A 23,868-nucleotide genomic window follows, 5' to 3' on the forward strand; every position below is an offset into this window, starting at 1 on the left:
CACTGAATTCAAGTCCTCTTCCCTTAGTGAACTTTATCACAGATTGCCAGATGAGATCCACAGAATCATCTCTTCTATCTCATTTTATTCTTTTAGAATATTACTAAACGCAAGAGATAAAGGACTAGATTCAATAAATGGTGTCTAAAAGTTGACACTCCCAAAACATAGCGCTTAGCCAAATGACACTCATAGTTAGATGCCGTTTATAGAATAGTGCTTGGTACTGGGAACTGCACCTAATTTTAGGCGCAGCTATTTACACCAACTGAAATGTGTAAAGCCTTGTGTGTTAATTAGGTGTGAATCCCCCTTATTCTATAATTGCGTGCATAAATATCAGGAATTCCTCTGATCCGCCCATGGCTGTGCCCCCTTTTTTTGAAAAGCACATAAAATTTACATGTTGCTCCTGCGCCTAAATATATGTGTAAATTCTAATTAGCACTAATAATTTCTTGTTATAGCCCAGCTATTGGTTCTAATTGGCTCATTATTCAATTGCATGTACAATTTTTAATGCCTTTTATAGAATTAGGCTGAAAGTATTGCATAGCACACCCCTACCTCATTTGCAGTTGTTTGAATTTCAGGCACACACAAAAAAAGTGCTTTTCAGACTTTTACCAAAAGAGAATAATGTGATCTTCTCCTTCCCTGATCTCCCCCCCCCCTCATTTTAAACATATTGCATTTATTTAAATGTACGGGTGCCTAAGATGTATAACATCGCTACTGTGTGCCAAATATGTTTTTGTAGTTATTATTTTTGTTTAGCTCAGGGAACGAAGGCCTCTTGGATTGTCAGACCTATTGTTAAATGTAACTTTAAAGCAGTTAGTCCTTTTGGGTAATTATATAATTCCTGCTTCTGTCCTTATGTAGTTAACTTGTGATCGTTTTCTTTTTTTTATGAACTTCATTTTCTTACTGATCCTTTACTTGGAAACATTCCACTAAATAAATGCTTTCACATTTGCAATGTGGTGATCTTTGTTATAAAAAAAATTTTGCACCGACGCAGAGTTCAGTGAAACATGCATGTCGGCAGTGGAATAGTGGACAGCTTTTTGAGATAAGTGCTCAATGCAATTTAACTCATTTGAACAATTTAAGAGATTTTTTGCATTTGGAGCTGATGAGGAAGCTAGCTAAATAAATGCTTTCACTTTTGCTATGGCAGTTTGTGGAACTCATTAAGGTTTTCTGACATGTGCACGATTTACCAATTTTCCCACTAATCAGAGCAGTCTCTTCATTAACTCATTCTACAGTATTAAAGATGAGAATTTGATATGTGTTATAAAATTTGTCTGGAGCAGAGTTAAAAAATGTTCTTTTGTGTTTGTCCTGAAGGACTCTGAAAATGACTCTCTGTACAGAACAGCATCCCAGCAGTTGCTTTCTCCTGGCAGCTCTTGTTCATCTGCCTTGTCGACCCCACTGGCATCACAACATCGTCTCCAGCTGCTCCAGCACCAGTTACTTCAGCATCAGCAACAAACTCAGGTGGCCATTGCACAGGTAAAGTTCTGCGTACCGAGTACCTCCTCCCAACAAATGCTATAAGATCTTACGACTCTTTCCTCTTTCACACTCTTGTGATATGATTTATGGTTTCCTTAGAGTCCCCACCAGATCTGTCCAGAACATATGGGATATACATGTTCACCAGTGTATGGAGACAAAGAAATAAAATAGTTCTGTGAAATTTGTCCCTTTAAGGGCACCATGCAGCTAAAGATGGTGTCCCTTTCTGTTTTCAGCAGATTAGAATGGATGAACTGCACATAACTCCTACACCAGTTTCTGAGTCAGCTTCTGACCCAGATGGAAAACTGTATGCTGGTAGAGCAGAGGGGTACCTCATCCTGGAGCAGGGCTGACACTCGAGGGGTGGGAGAATCAAAATCCTTCCCCTTGTTTCTATGGTTTTTTTTTCTCTGTTGAGAGGAACATGAGGAAAAAAATTGTCTCAGTTAAAAAAAAAAAAAAAGAGAGCACATCTTCAAGTACATAATGGCTGCTGTTCACAATGTAATGTTGTATACACCTGCTTTGCAAGGGACAAGCTTTTCTTCAACCTTACCCAAAGGAACTTGGATTACAAGTCAAGGATTTTGACTTGCAAGGGTGCCTTCTTGTTAAAGCATGTAGGATGAAGCAGTAGGCTTGTCTACTGCCAGCCTGCGCTCCTGTGGTAATTTCAGGGTGCACGTGAACAAGGTGGGGGGGGGGGGTGCATGCTTTTACAGCATGCCTCTACAGCTAAAATTACCAGTACAGTTAGGCGAAGAATAAAATCTGATGTTTTTTTTTGGAGATCCGTAGCAGCGCAAATAGATTCTGGCAGTGACTTGGGATATTTAGATAAATGGCATAATATTTTAAAAAGTTAGCTCCTCTGACTGTTAAAATCAGTTAAATATTTTGCAGTACGCATGCGTATATTTTTTGTGTGATGCAGATGCCACCTCACTATCATTGGCGTTTAGACTATTAGCATTTTTGATGGATTACTTTGTTGTGAAGTTTGCACTTGAATCTGTTCATTTGTGTATCCTATGATCATTCATTGATTGACCCCTGTCGTAGACAGATTTGCTGAAACATGGACTGTGTCGGATCTTAATAAACCAAGTTTGATTGCCCGGACTTGAAGGCCCTTTGTGCTTTTCTTTTTTGCCTTTGCTTGGTTTGTACGTTGGCTCCCTCTCTGTCTTGCTATAAATTTGCAATATATATCAGCCAGCTATATCAGATTCCCACATTTTTCGCCAACAGAAGCGGCTTTCAAGCGGTATTTATGCTCCTAGCTTCCTCCAATCTATTTTCACAATGCAAAAAAATCTCTTAAAGTGTTCAACTGAGTTAAATTGTTTTAAGCACTTATCTCAAAAAGCTGACCGCTTTGCAGACATGCATGTTTTGCTGAACTCTGCATCAGGGCACAATTTTTAATAGCAAAGCTCACAACATTCTTTTGAATCCTTGATGAACAATGTGGTGAGCTTTGTTATAAAAAAAATTGTGCACCGACACAGAGTTCAGTGAAACATGCATGTCGGCAGTGGAATAGTGGACAGCTTTTTGAGATAAGTGCTCAATACAATTTAACTCATTTGAACAATTTAAGAGATTTTTTGCATTTGGAGCTGATGAGGAAGCTAGCGGGAAAAATGGTTTTTAACTGCTTGAGTTCCGCTTCTGATGGCTCTATAAAGTTTTTTTGCTGATGGTGAGAAATGTGGGAATCTGATATAGCTGGTTAATTATATATTGTATTATGTTGATGATTACCTGTTGCTATAAATTAGAACATGCCTGGAGAAGGTCCCATTCTGATGATGCAAAAATAGAATGGAAATTTAAGGGGGGGAGTGGCCAAGATGGTGGGACTTACCAGGTGCTTGTGAGATCGCTCTCATGGAATTGCTGGCATTCTGGTTTTTTTTTTTTCTTGCCGAGATATGCCGCATAAGCAAAAGGGTAGTATAAAGGCTATTTCCTCCTTGACACCTTTGCTCCCAGCCAGTCAATAGATGATAGAGCACTTCATCCCTGGAATTTGCTCAAGAACGAGGGAACTGATCCTTGCAGAGAGAGAGGGTGTAGAAGGCCTAATCTCGCAGGGGCATGAGATCTCGCTGTCACCCCCGTTTTCAGTTCCACCTCCCTGTCCAGCAGTTGCTGCTACTGCAGAAGTGGAGAATCGGGTTGCCAGACTTGCACCACGGAACTCCACAGAGGAGTGCTCTAAAGAAGATGAGCTTCTACCGATGGAAACCATCTCTGGGGATTTAACCCCCTCCAGCGAGGTGACGCTTGCAGCGATTTGAAAAATGCTCCAGAAATTGAGCGCTGTGACACTGAAGACATCTAGTGAAGTAATGGCTCTTAGAAATTTCTAAAATTTATGAACAAACTAACATTGAGACAAAAAATTATATTTCAAAAATACAAACCGAAGTCCAGTCCCTTAACGTTTATTTAGCTTCATTAGGAAGACTACTGCATAGTTTGAGAGCTAAGTTCTTCATCTATGCAGATGATATTACCATAGTGCTTCCACTTACATCTTTTTCAGGGGAGATAATAAATCAGATTTCCTCTTTATTATTCCATATTGAGCAAACGTAATCCGGAAAAATCAAAATTCTTTTTGGCTAGTCCCTTTGACATTATAAATGAAAAGGTACTTCAACTGAATGGTCAAACTTTTATAATTTCCTGCTCCATTAAAATCTTAGGTGTCACTTTGGACCACCATCTAACTTTGAATGATCACACAAATTTGTTGACCAAAAAATGTCATACAATTTTTTTTTTTTCCATTTTTATGTTCAAATCTATTTTATACAATTTTATGGAAACTTCGAACGATTAAAAAATTTTTGATGCATTTAGGTTATTAGTTTTGATGCATTTAGGTTATTAGTACAATCCTCTATTCTATGTGTTCTAGATTATTGTAATATAATATATCTGGGATCTCACAAAAAAACTTGAAAAAAGATTGAGACTTATTCAGAACGCAGCAGTGCGTCTGATTTTTGGTTTGAAAAAACATGACCATGTTACCCCATTTTATCGACAATTACACTGGTTGCCTTTTGAGGCTAAGAGTGTTATTCAAATTCGGTTGTATTTGGGTTTGTTTGTTTTTTTTGTAAATCTTTATTAAATTTCCAAACTACCATAGTGCAAACAAACAATTTCAATATACATAAGTTTATACAAAATGCACATTAAACTTAAAGACATTTAATGTACAACTATTTCCCCCCCCCCTCCAAATAACCAGAAAAAGTACATACCTATAGGAAACCCTCCATATATTCCCCGAATGAAATTCCAATGCAAAACCCTCCCCCCAACCACCCACTCTGGATGTGTATACTTAAGGGTCGATAAAATAAAATCAGTTATTATTCCTTACAGAACTTAGGGCTCCTTTTATGAAGCCGCGGTAGCGGTTTAACGCATGTAATAGCGCATGCTAAACCGCCGTCTGTGCTAGCTGTTACCGCCTCCTCTTGAGCAGGTGGTAGTTTTTTGGCTAGCACGGGGGTTAGCGCGTGATGAAAAGTCACGCATGCTGAAGCCGCTACCGCGGCTTCGTAAAAGGAGCCCTAAGTCAATGGTCCCCAAACATCCATAAATTTCTTATACTGTCCCTGTTCTACAGTCATCGAACGTTCCATTTTTAAAGTATAACAGAGAGATTCCCACCAGAAAGTGTAATTTAATCTATCTCAGTTCTTCCAATTCCTCAAAATAAGTTGTATGGCAACTCCTGTATTTATAAAGAGTTTATTATTTCGAGCAGATATTTGACTTTTATCCCAGGACAAGCAGGCATGATATTCTCACATGTGGGTGACGTCATCTACGGAGCCCCGGCGCGGACAGCTTTTCAAGCAAACTTGATTGAAGTTTCAAGTTTGCACACTGCACCACACATGTGCGTGCCTTCTCGCCCACTAGAGGGCGCATCCCACCTCGTGGTCCTCAGTTCAAATTTTTCCGCGGAGCAAGAAAGCCCTGTGGATCTGAGCTCCAGTGTTTTTGCCTTCTAGCTGCCGCGTTTAGTTTGTTTTCCCTTCGAATTAGTTCGCGGTGCTGTTTTTCTTTTCAATTCCTTTCAAAAAAAAAAAAAAAAAAAAGTCTTTCGTTTTTCCTCGGACTCCGGGGGCTCCCGGAATCCGTGGCCGCGGGACGTCGGTACGTTCCCGGCCTTCTTCTTTTTCTTCGTGGATGTCCCGTCCTGTTACGGGATTCAAAAAGTGCAGCCGGTGTGAAAGGTTGCTTTCCATCACCGACCCTCACCGGTGGTGCATTGTCTGTCTTGGGCCCGAACATCCGACAGACTCGTGTGATCGCTGTGCTACCTTCCAAAACAGGGCCCTCCGTCGCCGTAAGGCAAGAATGGCCGAATTGTTCGCCGTCGACGCACCTAAGGCCTCGACGTCGGCCTCGGCTTCGGCCCCGGCCTTGACCTCGGCCTCGGCGTCCTTGGGGGCCTCGGCCTCGCCTCGGCCCTCTTCCTCGAAGGCGTCGTCAGTGAAGCAAGCTTCGGGTAAGTCCTCTGTTCTATCCCCTTCAGCAAAGAAGCCATCCTCGAGTCAGGCCAAGGCGGGTGGGTCGACCCCGGCCCCGCATCGGACCTCGACTCCGCACACCCCGAGGGAATACTCGAGACCGAGGTCGCCCTCCAGGGAGTGTGCCCCGGACTCGGAACTCCCCACCTTCGTGGGGATTCCGGCCTTCCAGGATCTCCTCCGAGCTCTGATCTCATCGGAGCTGTCGGGAGCCCTGGAAGTGTTGCAGCGTGCTGCGGTTCCGGCGGCCTCGACCTCGGCCGGGGCGCCTTCGGTCTCGGAGGCCCCGGCCTCGGCTCCCTCGGGAGCCCCGACCTCGGCGACCTCGGTCTCGGGTACGGTGGCCCCGCTCACCTCGGCCTCGGCCCCGCCCCGGACCTCGACCTCGGGGGAACCCCCTGAGCGGAGTGTAAGGCCCAAGGAAAAGTTGCGCAGAGTGCGCCGTCTTTCCTCCTCTTCCTCCGGGTCTTCCAGACACGCCTCGCCCTCGACGCGACCTCGGACGGGGCGTCGATCGAGGAAGTCTAAGCGACCCCGAGGCTCGCCTCGGCGCGACCGCTCCTCGTCGTTCGGGGGCGAGGCGCTGCAGGTGTCGGAGTTGCGCCTCGACAACCCGAGGCTCCTCCGCTCACCTCATGGGAAATCTTCCCGGGCCGCCTCGCCGAGGAAACGGGAGAGTGTCCCACGAACCCCTGGGTCCTCACCCAAGGGCTCTGCGAGGAGGATAACTTCCCCTTCCCCCTCGAGGGCCCTCGAGAGGGGATCCTGGGATTCGGGATCGGTTAGGGATCCTCATTATTCCCATGAGGCCTCCCCCCTCTCCTCGGTGGGGCGGTCGAGAACCCCGTCTCCCCAGGCTAGGCCGTCCTCATTTTCATCCTTCGTTCAGGACATGGCCCAAGCCCTGGGGATTGACCTGATGGTAGGCTCTCGGTATTCCAAAGAATTTTTGGAGGAACAGGACCTCCCCACTCTTCCTAGGGAGGTGCCTAGACTCCCTCTCAACAGTGTCCTTCTGCAAACCTGGCTGAAGAACTTGTCAAACCCTCTTACAGTCACGTCTGTGCCTTCAAAAATGGAATCGAAGTATAGGACGATTCCCCCTAAAGGGTTCGATAAGGCGCAGCTCTCACACCAGTCTCTTCTGGTGGAGTCTGCTCTTAAAAAATCACAGCCCTCACGGGTTTCTGCGGCGGTTCCACCAGGCAGGGAGGGGCGGACCCTGGACAAGTTTGGCCGTCGCCTCTATTCAAATTCCCTGATGGCCACCAGGGTTCTAAATTACGCCTTCACCTTTTCCTCCTATTTGCGTGGTATGGTGAAGGACCTTCCTCAATATCGAAACTCGTTACCGGACTCCCAAAGAGCAGGATTCGATAAGTTTATGTCCAACCTGTCTCAATTGCGGTTGTACCTATTCCACGCAGTGTACGACGCCTTTGAGCTGGTTTCGAGGGTGTCGGCCCTCGCGGTGGCCATGCGCCGCTTGGCCTGGCTTCGCACCCTCGACATGGACCCAAACCTGCAGGAACGCCTGGCAGACTTGCCCTGTGTGGGGTCCGAGTTATTCGACGAGTCATTGGATGCGGCGACCAAACGCTTGTCGGAACAGGAGCGCTCTCTAGCATCCCTGGTCCGCCCCAAACCTAGACCCCCGCCGCAGAAACCCTTTCGGCCTCCGCCGCGCCGATACCCTCAGAAGTCGACTCCGGCTTTCTCGAGACCGCCTCCGAGACGTCCGTCTCAGCGTGGCAGAGGGGGACAAACCCAAGCCCAGGCGCAGGGCCCTTCTAAGCCCGCGCCTTCCTTTTGACGGGCTGAGCGGACGGGGCGGGTTCCCCTCCGCACTTTCTCAGGAACCCCTTCCTATCGGGGGCCGTCTTCGGTCCTTCCGGGAGGCATGGACCGGGATTACCTCAGACGCTTGGGTGCTCCGGATCGTCTCCGAGGGCTACTCGCTCAACTTTGTGTCCTCGCCGCCGGACAGTCCCCCAAGTTTAGTCCCCTGCAACCGTTCGCAGCTACCGACCCTTATAACCGAAGCCAAAGCCCTCTTGAAGCTTCGGGCGGTCGAGCCGGTCCCCAAGGACCAGTGGGGTACGGGGTTTTACTCCCGCTACTTTTTGGTCCCAAAAAAGACCGGGGACCTGCGCCCCATACTGGACCTCAGGAAGCTCAACAAATTCCTGGCCCGGGAGAAGTTTCGAATGCTATCTCTCCCGGTTTTGTACCCCCTCTTGGGGGAAGGGGACTGGATGTGCTCCCTCGACCTGAAGGAAGCATACACCCATGTTCCGGTGCACCCCGCCTGTCGAAGATTCTTACGATTCCAGGTGGGGGACCTCCACCTCCAGTACAGGGTACTGCCCTTCGGCCTGGCCGCGTCCCCACGAGTATTCACGAAGTGCATGGTGGTGGTTGCAGCAGCCCTCATGTCACGTGGACTCCATGTGTTCCCTTACCTGGACGATTGGCTCATCAAAGCCCCGACCAGGGAGGGGGTTATCTCAGCGACCCGACAGTCTATTACCTTCCTGCAAACTCTCGGGTTCGAGATAAACTTTCCAAAGTCTCAGTTGAGGCCGTCGCAGTCTCTTCAATTCATAGGTGCGGTGCTGGACACGGTGCGCCTACGCTCCTACCTGCCGACCCAGCGGTTGGAAGCCTTGGTACGGATGAGCCGCCAGGTCTCCCAACTATCGAGGGTGTCGGCCAAGCGCATGATGATGCTGCTGGGCCATATGGCCTCGACGGTACATGTCACGCCGTTTGCGAGGCTACACCTGAGGATCCCTCAGTGGACCCTCGCGTCCCAGTGGCGTCAGGAGTGCGACCCGGTGTCTCGCCTCATTTCGGTAACTCCGCCCTTGCGGAAATCGCTGCGTTGGTGGACAGACTCTTCAAATCTGTCCATGGGGCTATTGTTTCGCACTCCGCCTTTTCGCAAGGTCCTGACCACGGACTCCTCGGAGTACGCGTGGGGAGCCCATCTCGACGGTCTTCGCACGCAGGGCCTGTGGTCGTCAGAAGACCGCCAGTGTCATATCAACGTGCTAGAGCTGCGAGCCATCTTCCTAGCACTTCGAGCCTTCATTCACATATTGCAGGACCAGGTGGTCCTCGTCCGCACGGACAATCAGGTGGCAATGTATTATGTGAACAAGCAGGGAGGAACGGGGTCATGGCCCCTCTGCTCCGAAGCTCTTCGCCTCTGGGAGTGGGCGGCCTCCCGGAACATCTTCCTCCGGGCGGTCTACATCCAAGGAGAACGGAATTGCCTGGCGGACAAACTGAGTCGACTTCTGCAACCGCACGAGTGGACTCTACACTCAGCAGTTCTACGCGAGGTCTTCGCTCGCTGGGGAACGCCACAGGTGGATCTGTTTGCCTCTCCGGAGACACACAAACTACCACTATATTGTTCTCGGATGTACTCGCAGGACCGTCTGGAAGCGGATGCCTTCCTACTCGACTGGGAAGGGAGGTTCCTTTATGCATTCCCTCCGTTCCCTCTGATCATGCGAACGTTGGTACACCTAAAATCGTCCACGGCCACGATGATTCTCATAGCACCTCGGTGGCCGCGTCAGCACTGGTTCTCCCTGCTGCTCCAGCTCAGTGCCAGAGAGCCTCTTCCCCTGCCTGTCTCTCCTTCTCTGCTGTCTCAGAGTCAAGGATCCATGTTACATCCCAATCTGCAGTCATTGCATCTGACAGCCTGGTTTCTTGTTCCCTGACTCCTCCGGACCTGTCTCAATCGGTGAAGGAGGTGTTGGAAGCCTCCCGCAAGATCTCGACGAGGCTTTGCTATGCGCAGAAATGGACCAGGTTTTCCACCTGGTGCTCGTCTTTTCACCTGGATCCGGTATCAGTTCCGGTATCCTCGGTTTTAGAATATTTGTTTCATTTGTCGCGCTCCGGCTTGAAAACCACTTCGGTGCGGGTTCATCTCAGTGCGATTTCTGCTTTCCACCAACCTCTGGAGGGACGCCCTCTGTCACTCCATCCCTTGGTGACACGCTTCATGAAAGGGTTACTCAGGGTTTGTCCCCCTCTTAAGCCTCCGTCTGTCGTGTGGAATTTGAATGTGGTTCTGGCTCAACTGATGAAACCCCCGTTTGAGCCACTCAACAAGTCCCTCTTGAAATTTCTGACTTGGAAGGCGGTGTTTCTAATTGCCCTCACCTCCGCCAGGCGGATTGGGGAGTTGCAAGCCTTGGTTGCGGACCCTCCTTTCACTGTCTTTCATCACGACAAGGTGGTTCTCCGCACCCATCCTAAGTTTTTACCTAAAGTTGTTTCTGACTTCCACCTCAATCAGTCCATTGTCCTTCCTGTGTTCTTCCCGAAGCCCCACTCCCATCCTGGCGAGACGGCGCTTCACACGCTTGACTGTAAGAGGGCGTTGGCATTTTATCTTCAACGCACCAGGCCTCATCGGAAGGTTCCTCAATTGTTTTTGTCCTTCGATCCCAATCGATTAGGGCATCCAGTTTCCAAGCGCACTCTGTCTAACTGGTTGGCCGCTTGCATTTCCTTTTGCTACGCTCAGGCTGGCCTTCCTCCCCCGGGTCGAGTCACGGGGCACAAGGTCCGAGCGATGGCAGCTTCGATAGCCTTCCTCCGATCCACTCCGATGGAGGACATATGTAAGGCTGCCACTTGGTCTTCGGTTCATACATTCACCTCTCATTACTGTCTGGACACTTTATCCAGGAGTGACGGCCGGTTTGGCCAGTCAGTTTTGCAAAATCTGTTTTCCTAAATTGCCATCCTCCCACCTGCCCTTTTTTGGTTAGCTTGGAGGTCACCCACATGTGAGAATATCATGCCTGCTTGTCCTGGGATAAAGCACAGTTACTTACCGTAACAGGTGTTATCCAGGGACAGCAGGCATATATTCTCACAACCCACCCGCCTCCCCGGGGATGGCTTCCTTGCTAGTTATGGAACTGAGGACCACGAGGTGGGATGCGCCCTCTAGTGGGCGAGAAGGCACGCACATGCGTGGTGCAGTGTGCAAACTTGAAACTTCAATCAAGTTTGCTTGAAAAGCTGTCCGCGCCGGGGCTCCGTAGATGACGTCACCCACATGTGAGAATATATGCCTGCTGTCCCTGGATAACACCTGTTACGGTAAGTAACTGTGCTTTATCCCTCATTAACGTATCATAGGATGGGCCTTAGGTGCCTGGGCCAATTCAGCCCAAGGATCCTATGGGTTGTGCAGGGGAGGAGCGGGCCCACCTCATTTGGATAGAGGCGGGCCTGATGGTACAAGGACCCGTCCGGCCAACTTGCGAGTAAGCCTGAGGAGGGGGGGTCCGGGGTGGGAGGTTTCTTTGGAGGGGGGAGTGGAGGGATGGGACGTTTTGATGGGGGTTGTTGAGGGGTCCAGCAGGAGGGGTTGGATACCCTCCTGCCGGTGATCTTCATGGGGGGTGGGGCCTATCGTCAGGAAGCGTTGAGCACCTTCCTGCCGGCGATCGTTGGGGGTGGGGGGGGTCTACCGGCAGGAAGGGTTCAGCACCCTTCTGCCGGCGATTGTGAGGTTCTGTGGGCAGGAGGGGTTGGGCACCCTCCTGCCGAGATGGTGGGGGAGGAGAGGGGAGACTGGCATGTGTAGCTGCAGCCGCTATACTAATCTACCACGATTCAGTATAGCGGCTGCATCTACGTACCATGTAGGCCAGCATTTTGCTGGCCTACATATTTAGCATCTCCCGCTCTACTAGGGAGATGCATAGGGCCGCCTAGGTTTGCCTAAGGCTACCGCCTAGCCTTAGGCAGGCTTGCGGGCCTCCCTAGGCTCCCAGAGGCGCCTTCAATATAGGCGGCCTGCCTGGGGAGCATTTTTTTTTTTTTTAGAAAACGTGCCTCCTGATTGGCTGATTAGACAACTGTAAGATGCCTATAGCTGCCTACAATTGGGACGCACTTTACAGAATCGGTCGGGGAAGAAATACCCCCCCGATTTGTGCACCTTCTCCTGGGAAAAGTATGCTCGATAAACCACCCTGAATTGGCATTCCCTAAGTTCAGCGCTAATAGATATAGAGGAGATACAATTGCTAAGGGAAGAAAAATCCAAGGACTCGACAGATATACCCCAGATCTCTCCGCCATCGTTGGCCCAAAAGCCTCATATGATTTTCCGGGATAGAGACCTCATAAAGCACCATGCAACGCAGACACCGTCAGGCCACTATCCTGAAACTGAGCAAAAAAAGAGACGTAGTGCTGCCCGATTCATGAAAAAAAATTTTGATTTGATTCAGCCTATTGAATCGATTTTTCGATTCGATTCGATTTTCCTGCCTAATTGGGTATTTTTGGGTTGGTGTGTTTTTTAAAATATCCTGGTGGGTTTATTTTATAGCCTCTTAACCCACTTTGCCTTCTCCTAACCACACTGGTGCTGTGGTGTAAACAAACAAAAAAACTTTTCATCTCTTTGTTAAATCCTAGCTCACATTTGCGGTCTAACACCAGCTCTGCCCAGGATACACGTTTCAAATCTGACATATTGTAATCACAAAACAGAAAATTAAATTATTTTTCTACGTTTTTGTTATCTGGTCATTATTCAGATCTTGTTGGTCCCAGGCTCTGGTTGTCTTCTGATAACTTCTTTCTGCCATCTCTGTCCTCCCCTTCCGTTTCCCTTCCCTCCCCCGGAGGTCTGGCATCTTTCCTTTTTTTCGCCTCCATCCACAGATCCACCTTTTCTCAACTACCCTTTCATCCAGCATCTCTCCCTCCTCCCTCCTTCCCCACCACCCCAGGGTCCACCATCTTTCCCTTTCTTTCCCCAACTACCCTCCTAGCCAGTATCTGTATCCCCCCTCCACACCATCCCTTGTGTCCAGCTTCTCTCCCTTTGTGTTCCTTCCCTCCCTAAATCCCTTGTCCATCATCTATCTCCTTGTCCTCTATTTTTAGACCCATTATTTCTTCCCCCCAATGTCCAGCATTTGCACGTCTCTTTGAACCCCCCTTCCCTCCCTGTACTTCTACACAAGGGCCCCCTCCCCTGTAGGCCTACACCCCCCTGAAGGCCTACACCCCACCCCTAGGTTTGTCCCCCCCTGAAGGCCTGCACCCCACCCCTGAAGACCTGCCTGTCCCCCCTGAAGGCCAGCCTGCCCCCCTGAAGGTCTGCACCCCCCCTGAAGGCCTGCCTGTCCCCCCTGAAGGCCTGTACAACCCCCCCCAGAAGGCCTGCCTGTCCTTCCTGAAGGCCTGCACCCCCGAAGGCCTGCCCCCCTGAAGGTCTGCATCCCCCTGAAGGCCTACACCCAAGGCCTGCCTGTCCCCCATGAAGGCCTGTACAAACCCCCTCCCCGAAGGCCTGCGTGTTCCCCCGGAAGGCCTGTACAACCCCCCTGGGACTGCAAACCCCCCCCACCCCCCCGGAAGGCCTACATATTCCCCCTGGCCTCCCGGCATCAGTTTACCTAATTTCAGCAGCCTGCATAAGATTGCTAGTGCTAGCGATCTTTACAAACTGCCGTAGGTCTTCCGAGCTGCCTTCTCTCTACCGCGGTCCCGTCCCTCCTCTGTGACATCAGAGGAGGGGTGGGACCACAGCAGAGAGAAGGCAGCTCGGAAGACCTATGGCAGCTTGCAAAGATCGCTAGCACTAGCAATCTTATGCAGGCTGCTGAAATTAGGTAAATTGATGTCGGGAGACCAGGGGGGAAGCCGGACAGAAGCACTTCCCGACTGATACTCCCCACTCTCCCTCTAAAGCAGGAGCGGCAGTGGCTGGCCAGCAGGAGACAGCGCTGCCGATCCTGCTTTAGGGGGTGAGGGGGGGAGGGTCAGTCGCCAAATTGGGAGGCCGATTTAATTTTTTTTGATTGTTTGTTTTGTTTTTTGAATCGATTCGAACCGATTCTCCCGAAATGAATCGGTGAATCGATTTGAACCGATTCTCCCGAAATGAATCGGTGAATCGATTTGAATCGGACAGCACTACCCAGACGAAACTGCAAGCCAATTCGAGCCAAGGACCCCACATAATGTTGAATGAACTACGATGTTTAAAAGAAAAGGAGAACATGTGAAATGTCCTGTGGTGTCCCATGCTGTAAAGGAGCTTCTTTTCTACTGCAGCTAAAATCGGCTGATTATTGCATTTAGCAATATTTTAAAGTAAAGGTTTGCCAATTTTTAGTCTGTATAACTTCTGTTCAGCCACTAGATGGTGCTCAAAACATAAGTTATTCCTGTTCAAGACCTATTTTGTTTGTAATTGAATCCAAAATGTATTTAATTCAGAGTTATATATATTTTCTCGGTGACGGCTCCCCAAACTTGGAATTCTCTTCCCATCTATTTACGTGAAGAACTTAATCTAGACAAATTTAAAAACAAACTGAAAACTTTTTTATTTAACGATGCATTTGTTATCTGATTTTATTGGTTTCTTTTAACATTATTCAACTAAATTTGTTTCTACTTCTTTTTCTTCACATATTCAACTATTTTTATCCCATCCTTTTTGTGTTTTCCTTATTTGGCTCCCCACTTTGCTCAATTACATTGTAACTTCTTCCCCTTCCTTCCTTTTGTTTCCAGTTTGGTCAGTTATCGTCTATGTCTTGTGAGTTTTTAATTATTTTAAAATTATTTTTATTTTGTAACTTTATTAATGTGTAAATCGCCTTGAATATTGAAAAGGCGATTAAACAAATAAATAATAAACTTGAAACTTGAGTTAACAGGTAAGGCCTGTTTGTTCAGTGGAGTTAGCATCAGTTAGTACTAGCATCTGTACATTTGCTGCAGACTAATTTGTTCTTTAGTTACTGTTCTAGAAAATACTACAAGAGGCCGATCACAGCAGGATCCAAGATGGCCGATGGTCTCGGAGGCTGAGCAGTACGCCGGAGGAGACTGTCTGAAATTTTCCCCGGAGCGGAATTACTCACTTGAAAATGCCGAAGAGGAGAGGCCGCAGCGCCGCTGGATCCTCGCGGCGTTCTGCGGTCCCCTCTTTCTGCAATATCGAAGAACTCCTGCGTCGGATGCAGGATATCCCGGCAGCGTCGGCATCCCCGCTGGAGACGCCTCAGAGGGGCGGAAATGAGGTGATCTCCTTGGGGCTAGAGACTACGCTGAGCCCCGACGCTAGGGCACCTCCCCCACCTCCTCAGGTTACCAGCTCCCCACGAGTGGAGGAGCTGCCGGAAGAAGGCAAGCCCTATCCTCGGAGGCTAGGAAGAACAGAGAGAGGAGCGAGGAGATGGACTCCCTGAGTTCTCAGGTGAGTCCAAGAAGTACCGAGGACTTGGAAACATCAGGGAATATCCCAGCCCAGCAGAAGGATTGCCAGGAACAGCTAACAATTGGTGAGACTATTCAAATTTCTAATCTTTCATATGTTATAGAAAAACCCAGAGAAGTAACACTGGATTCAATTTGGGACCTAGTTGCTGACCTAGCCAAGTCTGTTAAGCCCCAGCTTTTGCAGCTGGAAAATAAAATTATTCTTCAAGAAACTGAGATAAAAAATATAAAGGTTGAAATTGACGATTCCAAGAATTCTATTGTGAATATACAACAGGAGTTAAAAGCATCAAAACAGCTTAGTGATGCATTAGTAAAAGATAACACAAATTTGCGCAGAAAACTGGAAACTTTGGAGAACTTTTCTCGTAATAATAATCTCCGACTGATTAATTTCCCTAGGATAGCCTCGGTGACACCTAGGGATATGTTGAAACGTTATATGTTGGAGATTTTAGGTATTCCAGAGGATACATTACCACCACTTACTCAAGTATATTACTTGCCAGTGAAAGTTATTAAATCACCATCTAAACAACAGGAAGATAATCAACCACTTAATGTTTCAGCAATGCTGGAACTCTCGGACAGAGAAGCTGCATCTCCGGCAACACTGCTTCTCACTGTGGCTCTTGCACCAGATAAAAATTGGTTGCTTAGATTGTTCTTTAGAAATAAAATGAAATAATTTCTTGGATATAAAATATTAATGTTTCCAGATTTGGCACGGGACACTCAAAGAAGAAGGCGAGAATTTCTTTTGATGAAGCCAGGGGTTACATCTCTTGGAGGGACTTTTTTTCTACGACACCCTTGTAAATGTGTAATACAATATCATATGAAAAAATATATATTCTTTGAGCCATTCCAGTTGACAGCCTTTCTGGCAGGAACTCGACTGGACGAAGGGAAATTAAAGTGAAGTGCAATTGAATAAATGATATCCTTCCTCAGCCAAGGGATCTTGTTTTCCTATATATTTGAATTAATATTTGTTAATATTTGTTAATATGTTCGCCTAATCCTTCTTGGATCTAATTAGAGGACTTGAGCTGAATTTAAGCTAAACATTTATTTTATTTGATTATTATGTATTTTACTTTTGAGTATTATTTTTCCTGCTTTTCTTCAACTTTCTGTACAAGTGGATACTTGATTTATAAAATGTGAAAACTTGATAAATAAATAATAATAAAAAAAAAAGAAAATACTACAAGATAGGAGGGTGGGGAAGGCAGTGTAATAAGGTACTTCAGCTTTGCCTAAAGATAAACACCAGCACCTTACCTCTTGACTATGTGTATGGAAGGTTCTATTCGGCAGATTCACATTTACTATTCTTATATCTTTAAAATATGCTTTCTGGACTTTCATGGCCTATTCTATTATAACATTTTTGGACTTATTGAATGTGATATTCCTCTCCTGCTCCTCCCATATTATCTTAGGCTGTCCATGCTGCGGTTTATTTTTGTGTTGGTTATTAAACATTGTCTAGCCATGCTTTTCAGTACTTGCAGATCACCAACGAGAAGACCGACCACCAGGACATTCTCTTGTCTGTTGCCCTAATAATATTTGATAAGGCAGACTAAAAAATAAATCAATTACAAATCAATTAAAATCCGTTTTATATAATCAAAAGAAAAACAAATATGAGAGAGCATATGTAACAGTAATTTAGTGTATCATGATTGGCAATTAACCTGTGCTGCAGAAGAACTTCAAAGAACCGAGTCTAAAAGCATAATCTTATGAAAAAGTATACTGACCTGCTGTAGGAGCGCATGCATTCACAGAATGTACATCTTATTTCTTAGGAGGCAGATACAAAAACAAGGTTAAGTTGACCTAAATGTGCCTCTCCTACTCCACGGTTCCAGTCATCATCGCAAGGATAAATGCTGCTGCTTACAAGTTCCAGGCTTGTACCGATTCAGCCCCTCTTTTGTGTCCCAGTATATGTGCATGCATGCGCATTATGTATATCTCTCTCTGAAGTTTAGGATCTCAATAGAGTTATGTGCATATTTTTCACAAACATGAGACCTGCATTTGACAATAACCAGTTATTTAGTTGGTTGAAGGTTGCAATGCTTTACAATGCAGAGACACAACCATAAATCGGTAGATCCCTAATTATACAACATACCTACCAAATCAGCAAAAATGCGTATAATCATTAAAAATACATTATCAAATTGGACGAAGGGAAATAAAAGTGAAGTGCAGTTTGAATTTAATGGTATCCTCTTTTAGCTAAAGGGACCTCGTTTTCTTTTATATTTGATGTTAATATTTTGTTAATATTTGTTAATATGTTCGCCTACTTTCTCTTGGATCTAAATGGAGGACTTGAGCTGAAGTTAAGCTAAATATTTATTTTATTTGATTATTATGTATTTTAATTCTTGAGTATTATTTGCTTGCTTTTCTTCAACTTTCTGTACATGTGGATACTTGATTTGTAAAATATAAAATTTGATAAATAAAAAAAATATACATTATCAAATATAACTATTTTCAAATATGTACATTTCAAATATTTACATATACACCAAAGTTACTTACATGTAGCAGGTGTTATCCGAGGACAGCAAGCAGATTTTCTCACTTGTGGGTAATGTCATCCACGGAGTCTGGGTACGGACAGTGAACAATTGCACTGTCAGTTTAAAACCTGAAGACTGCCCGCACTGCACATGCATCTATGCCTTCCTGCCTGAAGCCAGCTCATGGGACCATTAGTTCAGTAACAAAGATAAGAAGCCAACTAGGGGAAGTGAGAGGGCTGTGAGAATATCTGCCTGCTATCCTTGGATAACACGTGCTACAGGTAAGTAACTTTGCTTTATCCGAGGACAAGCAGGCAGAGATGTCTGAGTCATAACCCTCAGCATCCAGTCCTGCAGATTGAAAGTGATTAGGTGAACTTTGAGAAGATAATCGAAACAAGTATCTCAGTGAACATTGAGAATGAGAGGATGCGCTCCCTTGACGTGGATGCATGCTTCTATGTAGGCGCTCAGTGTCTTGATGCCCAAGTTTGATGTCTCAATAGAGTCTTTAGGTGTTGATCTGACTGAGTTGAGGCTGGGAGTGTAGAAGCAGGATTTGACACACAGTGCACCTGCAGTAGCCCAGCTAGTTCCTTCTGCAACAGCATACAAAGCTGTTCTTGCAGAGATGGTGCCGATACTGTTGTTAATATGGGTATATTAGGTGCAGAAGTTGTGTGTCAAAGTGTTGGGGACCTTGATGTCGATGCATGCTTCAGAGGTGACACCAACTGTTAAGATGGCGATCTGGCTTAGAGTGCATCATTGGTGAAGAGGCCTGAGATGGTGCTGAAGTATGCTTACGTTTCTTAGACTTTTTATGAGGTTTCCTCGAGGCAGGCAGCACCGATGAAGTAGATATTGCCGATACTGTTGGTACCAGTGTCGACACTGGAGTTGCTGTATGTTGAGCATTGAAGTCTCCAGCCATTCTTGACGTAGATGGCCCAAAAAGGTTTTCTGCAGTTTAGAGCAAAGTGGGCTGGAAATATCACAGTGTTTAGGACTTAGACGCTGGATACACCAGTTATGTTGGCCTGTACCTGAAATAGTCCTATTACATCAAGTGCACCACTTAAAGCTGCTAAGAGCCTTAGACATCGAAGGAAAAAACGCTGACATGAGGTCAAAAGACACAGTGGTCCAGGGAGGTCGAGTAGATGGTAGACTGAAAAAGGTTTGTCGCTCCTGGCCTGAAGAGAGGATGAAGAGAGCCCGAAGGCCCGAAACAAAACACAGCAAAAAATGAAAAATTTTTTAAAACCAAATTAAAGAAGTAAGGGAAGGCACAAAAAATGCATACCAAAGATACATACTAAACATGTGCACAAAAAAGATGCTGAAAATAAACGCACAAGTTTGTGCTGAAACTCGAAGCAACAGCTTCGCAGAAAACAGAACTAATGGTCCCGCGAGCCGGCTTCAGGCTTGAATGCAGAGATGCATGCACAGTGCGGGAGGTCTTCAAATTTTAAAGTGACAGTACACTTGATGACTGTACTAGGGCTCTGTGGATGATGTTGCCCACATGTGAGAATATACTCCCTGCTTGTCCTCAGATAATCAATATTATATTTCAAAGCCTATTAATAATCATAATAGAGCTCCAATACTCACTCCACATCTTCCCACTTTACTAAGAAGAAAAAGGGTATATACGTGTAACTACTGTAAAAATAGTTCACCTTATCCTAAACTTTTTTTGTTTTTTTAATATATACGTGTTGAGGGTAAAGAGATGCATATTCTTCCCAATCCTAATGGCCTCTATTTTCTAAGGCAAGTGTGCCCAAAAGGTTGATCATGATCGACCAGTAGATCACAAAGGCAATGCAAATCAATCGCAGAGCCCAACCCGGGCTCCATGATACTCGTGCTGCCTTTGCGTTCTGTTCTCCCTGCTTTCCCAATGGCAGACCAGGCACATACAAGTGCCGGGCCCACAGCCTTCTCCCCCACCCCTCCATCAATTCTGACATCAGAGAGGAAGTTCCAGGCCAGCCAATCGCTGCCTGGCTGGCCCGGAACTTCCTCTCCGACGTCAGAATTGATGGGGGGGGCAAGTCTTGCGGGCCCGGCACTTGTACGCGTCAGGGAAACAAGGACAAATCAGCGTCGATAGCTTGGGAGAGAAAGAAAGAAAGGGGGGCAGAGAGAGAGAAAAAAAAGTTGGACTCATGGTGGGCCAGAGAGAAATGATGGTTGGAGAATGGAATGAGGTCTGCAGGAGAGGCTGAAAGAAAGAAATATTGGATTTACAGTCAGAAGAAGGAAGTGCAACCAGAGACTCATGAAATCACCAGACAGCAAAGGTAGGGAAAATGATTTTATTTTCAATTTAGTGATCAAAATGTATCCAAATTTATATCTGCTGCCTATATTTTGTACTATGGCTCCCTTTTACTAAACCGCAATAGCGGTTTTTAGTGGTGGGAGCCTATGAGTGTTGGGAGCAGCGCAGGACATTCAGCGCAGCTCCCTGTGCTAAAAACCGCTATCGCAGTTTAGTAAAAGGGGAGGGGGTATATTTGTCTATTTTTGTACAGTTGTTGCTGAGGTGACATTGCATATTTTAAAGTCATCTGCCCCCCAAATATAAATTATAATTAACATTTTCTCTGCATACAGTGTGCTTTGTGTTTTTTAAAATTTTATTGTTGGTAGATCATTTTGACTTGGTCATTTTAAAAGTAGCTCGCAAGCCAAAAAAGTGTGCGTACCCCTGTTCTAAGGCTTATCATCTGATAAAGCAGTTATTGCATATTATCCACTGCGCAAAGCCCAATTTATGAATTGGACTAGGAGGCAGATAATGCATGATAACTTATTGCACACTAAGATATAGTAAATAGAGTCCAATATATTATTCTTCTGGAGAAACTAAAAATCATAAGGTAACCTAAACTCTTCTGTTCCCATTATAAGGCTGTATACAGTTTTATTCTTACATAATGGTCTTTTACATGAACCAAAGCCTAATCCTCTTCAATTTAACTTCTCAAAAAAATGAAGAGGATATAGAGGTTGGGCCACAGAGCCCTGATTTTTTCCCCCCTTCTGTTTAACTTTGAGGTATCTAGTGGCCATAGTATGTGGTTTCTCAAATCTTTATCAACCATTATGTTCAGAATGAAGTACAGTGATGTAATCAAATGTCATTCATAAAGATAAAACAATGGAAGACAGGAAATTTATACCAAAGAAGAGTTTCTAGCGGTCTACAATTACATCATATGCAATGGAGATAAAACAAAAGTCAAGACACAGTAATGTAGCAAGTAAACCAAAATTCAAAGGGGGAGGGGGAAGAGGGATAGACCTCCATAATTTGATAGAAAGAGGGGAGGAGAAAAAGGAAAGAGGGAAGTCTTCTATAAGCCATCATCAGTGAAAGTTTGAAGGATTCTTCTAACTGTGGGGAAAAGTCAAAGATAAGTAGGTGTCATGTTGAATGCATCAGAAAACAGGAAGTGAATGTTTCCATGAAGCTTTCAATTGATTCCATCCTAAGGTGAGTTGGAAGAGCATTTCATAGTGTTGGGGCAGAAACTGAGAATATAGTTAATCTTGTGTTATCATAAAAGATTTGCTTATGGAAAGGGATAACTAGTAGATTTTGTTGAGTAGAGCGCAGTATTCTGAATAGTGCATATGGGATTAGAAGGCGATCTAAGAATGCAGCAGTATGGAAAAGACACATTTTAAAAGTAAGGGCTTCTTCCCCAAACTTATTGATTGCGCTGGGACTGTATTTGGATACCACACATATTTTTCATGTATATATTGACTGTTTTGCACTTCCTCTACTGTTTGTACTTGTAATGCGTATTGCACCTATGTACTATTGGTTGCCTGTACAGCCTGTGTTGCGATCGCTAATAAATATATTTTCTCCCCCCAAAAATAAAGCAACTAAGGGCCTCTTCTATCAAACTGCGCTAGCAGTTTTAGCGCAGAGAGCCGCGCTGAATGGCCCACTCTGCTCCTGACGCTCATAGAGTTCCTTATTGATTTCTCCTATGGAGGGGAGATTGAAACTGGATAGTTTACTTTGGACGATGTGAATAAGAGGTACTTACTGGAGGACTGGACTGAGTAGTAAACGTGGAACTTACGTTTGTACTTAAACTGACAAATATATCAGCCAGCGATTGAGCTGATGGAGCCGAGGGGAGGTCGCTAGTCACTTTAAAAGGCAGTAAGAGTTGTAAGAATATAGCATAGCTCTGAGGTATTGGGGGCTTTAGATATACATGCATTATAGTATTGTCAATTTTTACTGCCTAGGCACCTCAGCAGACACGTAGCTCCTCTTCCCTTGGGGCCTTAAAATGTGGGTAGGAATACAGTACTCTACAAAAATATAGAGAGTTACGATAGCGAGAGCAGGAAGAAAAAAAGTTACTAAATAGGAAAATGACCTTTCTGCTGTCAATTTTGCATAATTCCCAGAGGTGAGAAAGAACAATGGCACATTAATGCCAAACCACTGATTAATTGAAACAGGAAGAACATTGTGTATTTATTTATTTGTGGCTAGATTTGCTTCTCAGAATTAATATTCTCAGTTCATTAAAGTAGACATGTTTCCTTCCACTCACCACCCCCCCTTCCGTGGTTTTTTTTTTTTTTTCTTGCTTGCTTTCTCTTTCTTGTTATGTTTGTTTTCTGCCTTGGGGGTTCAGCAGGGGAGGTGGGGGGGTTCTTGAGATATTGATCTCCAGGGCCCTGGTAGAGATGTGATCATAATATTGTTATGCAGTTGTGATTAGGGATGATTGCGAACCAGTAGCATTCTTTATTTTGTAAAACTGATGATCATCATTTATCATTTGGTGTGTTAATACTCTGTTTCTTGTTTAATTCTCTGTTGTTCAGTTGACCAATTTCTGTATTGTATGTTTTCAACCATCATCAATAAAATAATTTAAATCTAAAGCAGACATGTTTTTCTACTGTATTTGAATTTTTAAAATAGGCTTATTTTTTTTCTGCCTCTCTTGTGCAGGTACAGCTATTAAAAGACCAACTCACAGCTGAAACAGCTGCCCGCATAGAGGCCCAAGCAAGGGTCCGCCAGCTACTCTTAACTAACAGAGACCTACTGCAGCACATTTCTCTGCTGGTAAAACAACTAAAGGAACTGGAAGTGAAGGTAGAGAGCCAAGAGACAGGTGAGAATTAGAAAATCGCTTGGTTATAGAAACTTCAGCTATCCCCGTCTGTCCTCACTCCATTCCCACCATTAATCTCCTCCAATTCCACCTGTACTCACAGGAGTCGCTTGCATCTCCGTATTTCCTCCTGACCCCAACAGCCACCCGAGTTTTTCGGGGCGATATTCACTATTCAACTAGTGAGCATTCCAAGCCTCAGTCGGGTGCTTCAGTTGCCTCGCCAATGGGCCAGTGCTGTGAACATCCATGCTATAGGGAACAGCACCAAAACTTAGATCCCTAGTGCTCAATGCTATTGGTATGCATGCTGTGAGACTGGGCAGGGTTTGTTTGGTATGCTGATCTGAGAATTGGAGGGAATAGCAAATGACCTCATTTATATCCACTTGAGTACATTTAAATACAACTTGCACTATTCTTTGGTGTGGCCATTGTTTCCTGCACTGGGGCCCTCTAAATATTCTGCACAGATTAAAGCCAGTACTATTCCAGGGCTAATAGGCTGTAGCACCAGCGTTAGATTGTAAGCATCAGCCCATCAAAGCATAAGAACATAAGAACATAAGACCTGCCTCTGCCTCACGCGGCGGCCCCTCAGGTCCAGGACCTGATAGTGCTCCTACCCTAAAACTCACTTATGCTTTTCGCTTTTGTCCTGTAGTGTAACCTTCTATCTATACCCTGTAATCCCCTTCTCTTTCAGGAAGTCATCCAGTCCCTTTTTGAAACCCAGTATTG

The 23,868-nt window shown here is 45.6% G+C and overlaps 1 protein-coding gene across 3 annotated transcripts in view; it reads left to right on the top strand.

Moving 5' to 3' along the window:
• LOC117367481 (carboxyl-terminal PDZ ligand of neuronal nitric oxide synthase protein-like) overlaps positions 1-23,868 on the top strand; it is a 153,895-nt gene that overhangs the window by 98,065 nt on the left and 31,962 nt on the right. For all 3 annotated transcript variants that reach the window (XM_033960050.1, XM_033960048.1, XM_033960049.1), the window contains 2 exons: positions 1,357-1,524; positions 22,962-23,127. In XM_033960050.1, coding sequence (XP_033815941.1) covers positions 1,357-1,524; positions 22,962-23,127 — 334 coding nt within the window. The remainder of the gene's footprint in view (positions 1-1,356; positions 1,525-22,961; positions 23,128-23,868) is intronic.

This window comes from Geotrypetes seraphini, chromosome 10 (genome assembly GCF_902459505.1).
Source record: "Geotrypetes seraphini chromosome 10, aGeoSer1.1, whole genome shotgun sequence".
In the NCBI taxonomy this organism is placed as follows: Eukaryota; Metazoa; Chordata; class Amphibia; order Gymnophiona; family Dermophiidae; genus Geotrypetes; species Geotrypetes seraphini.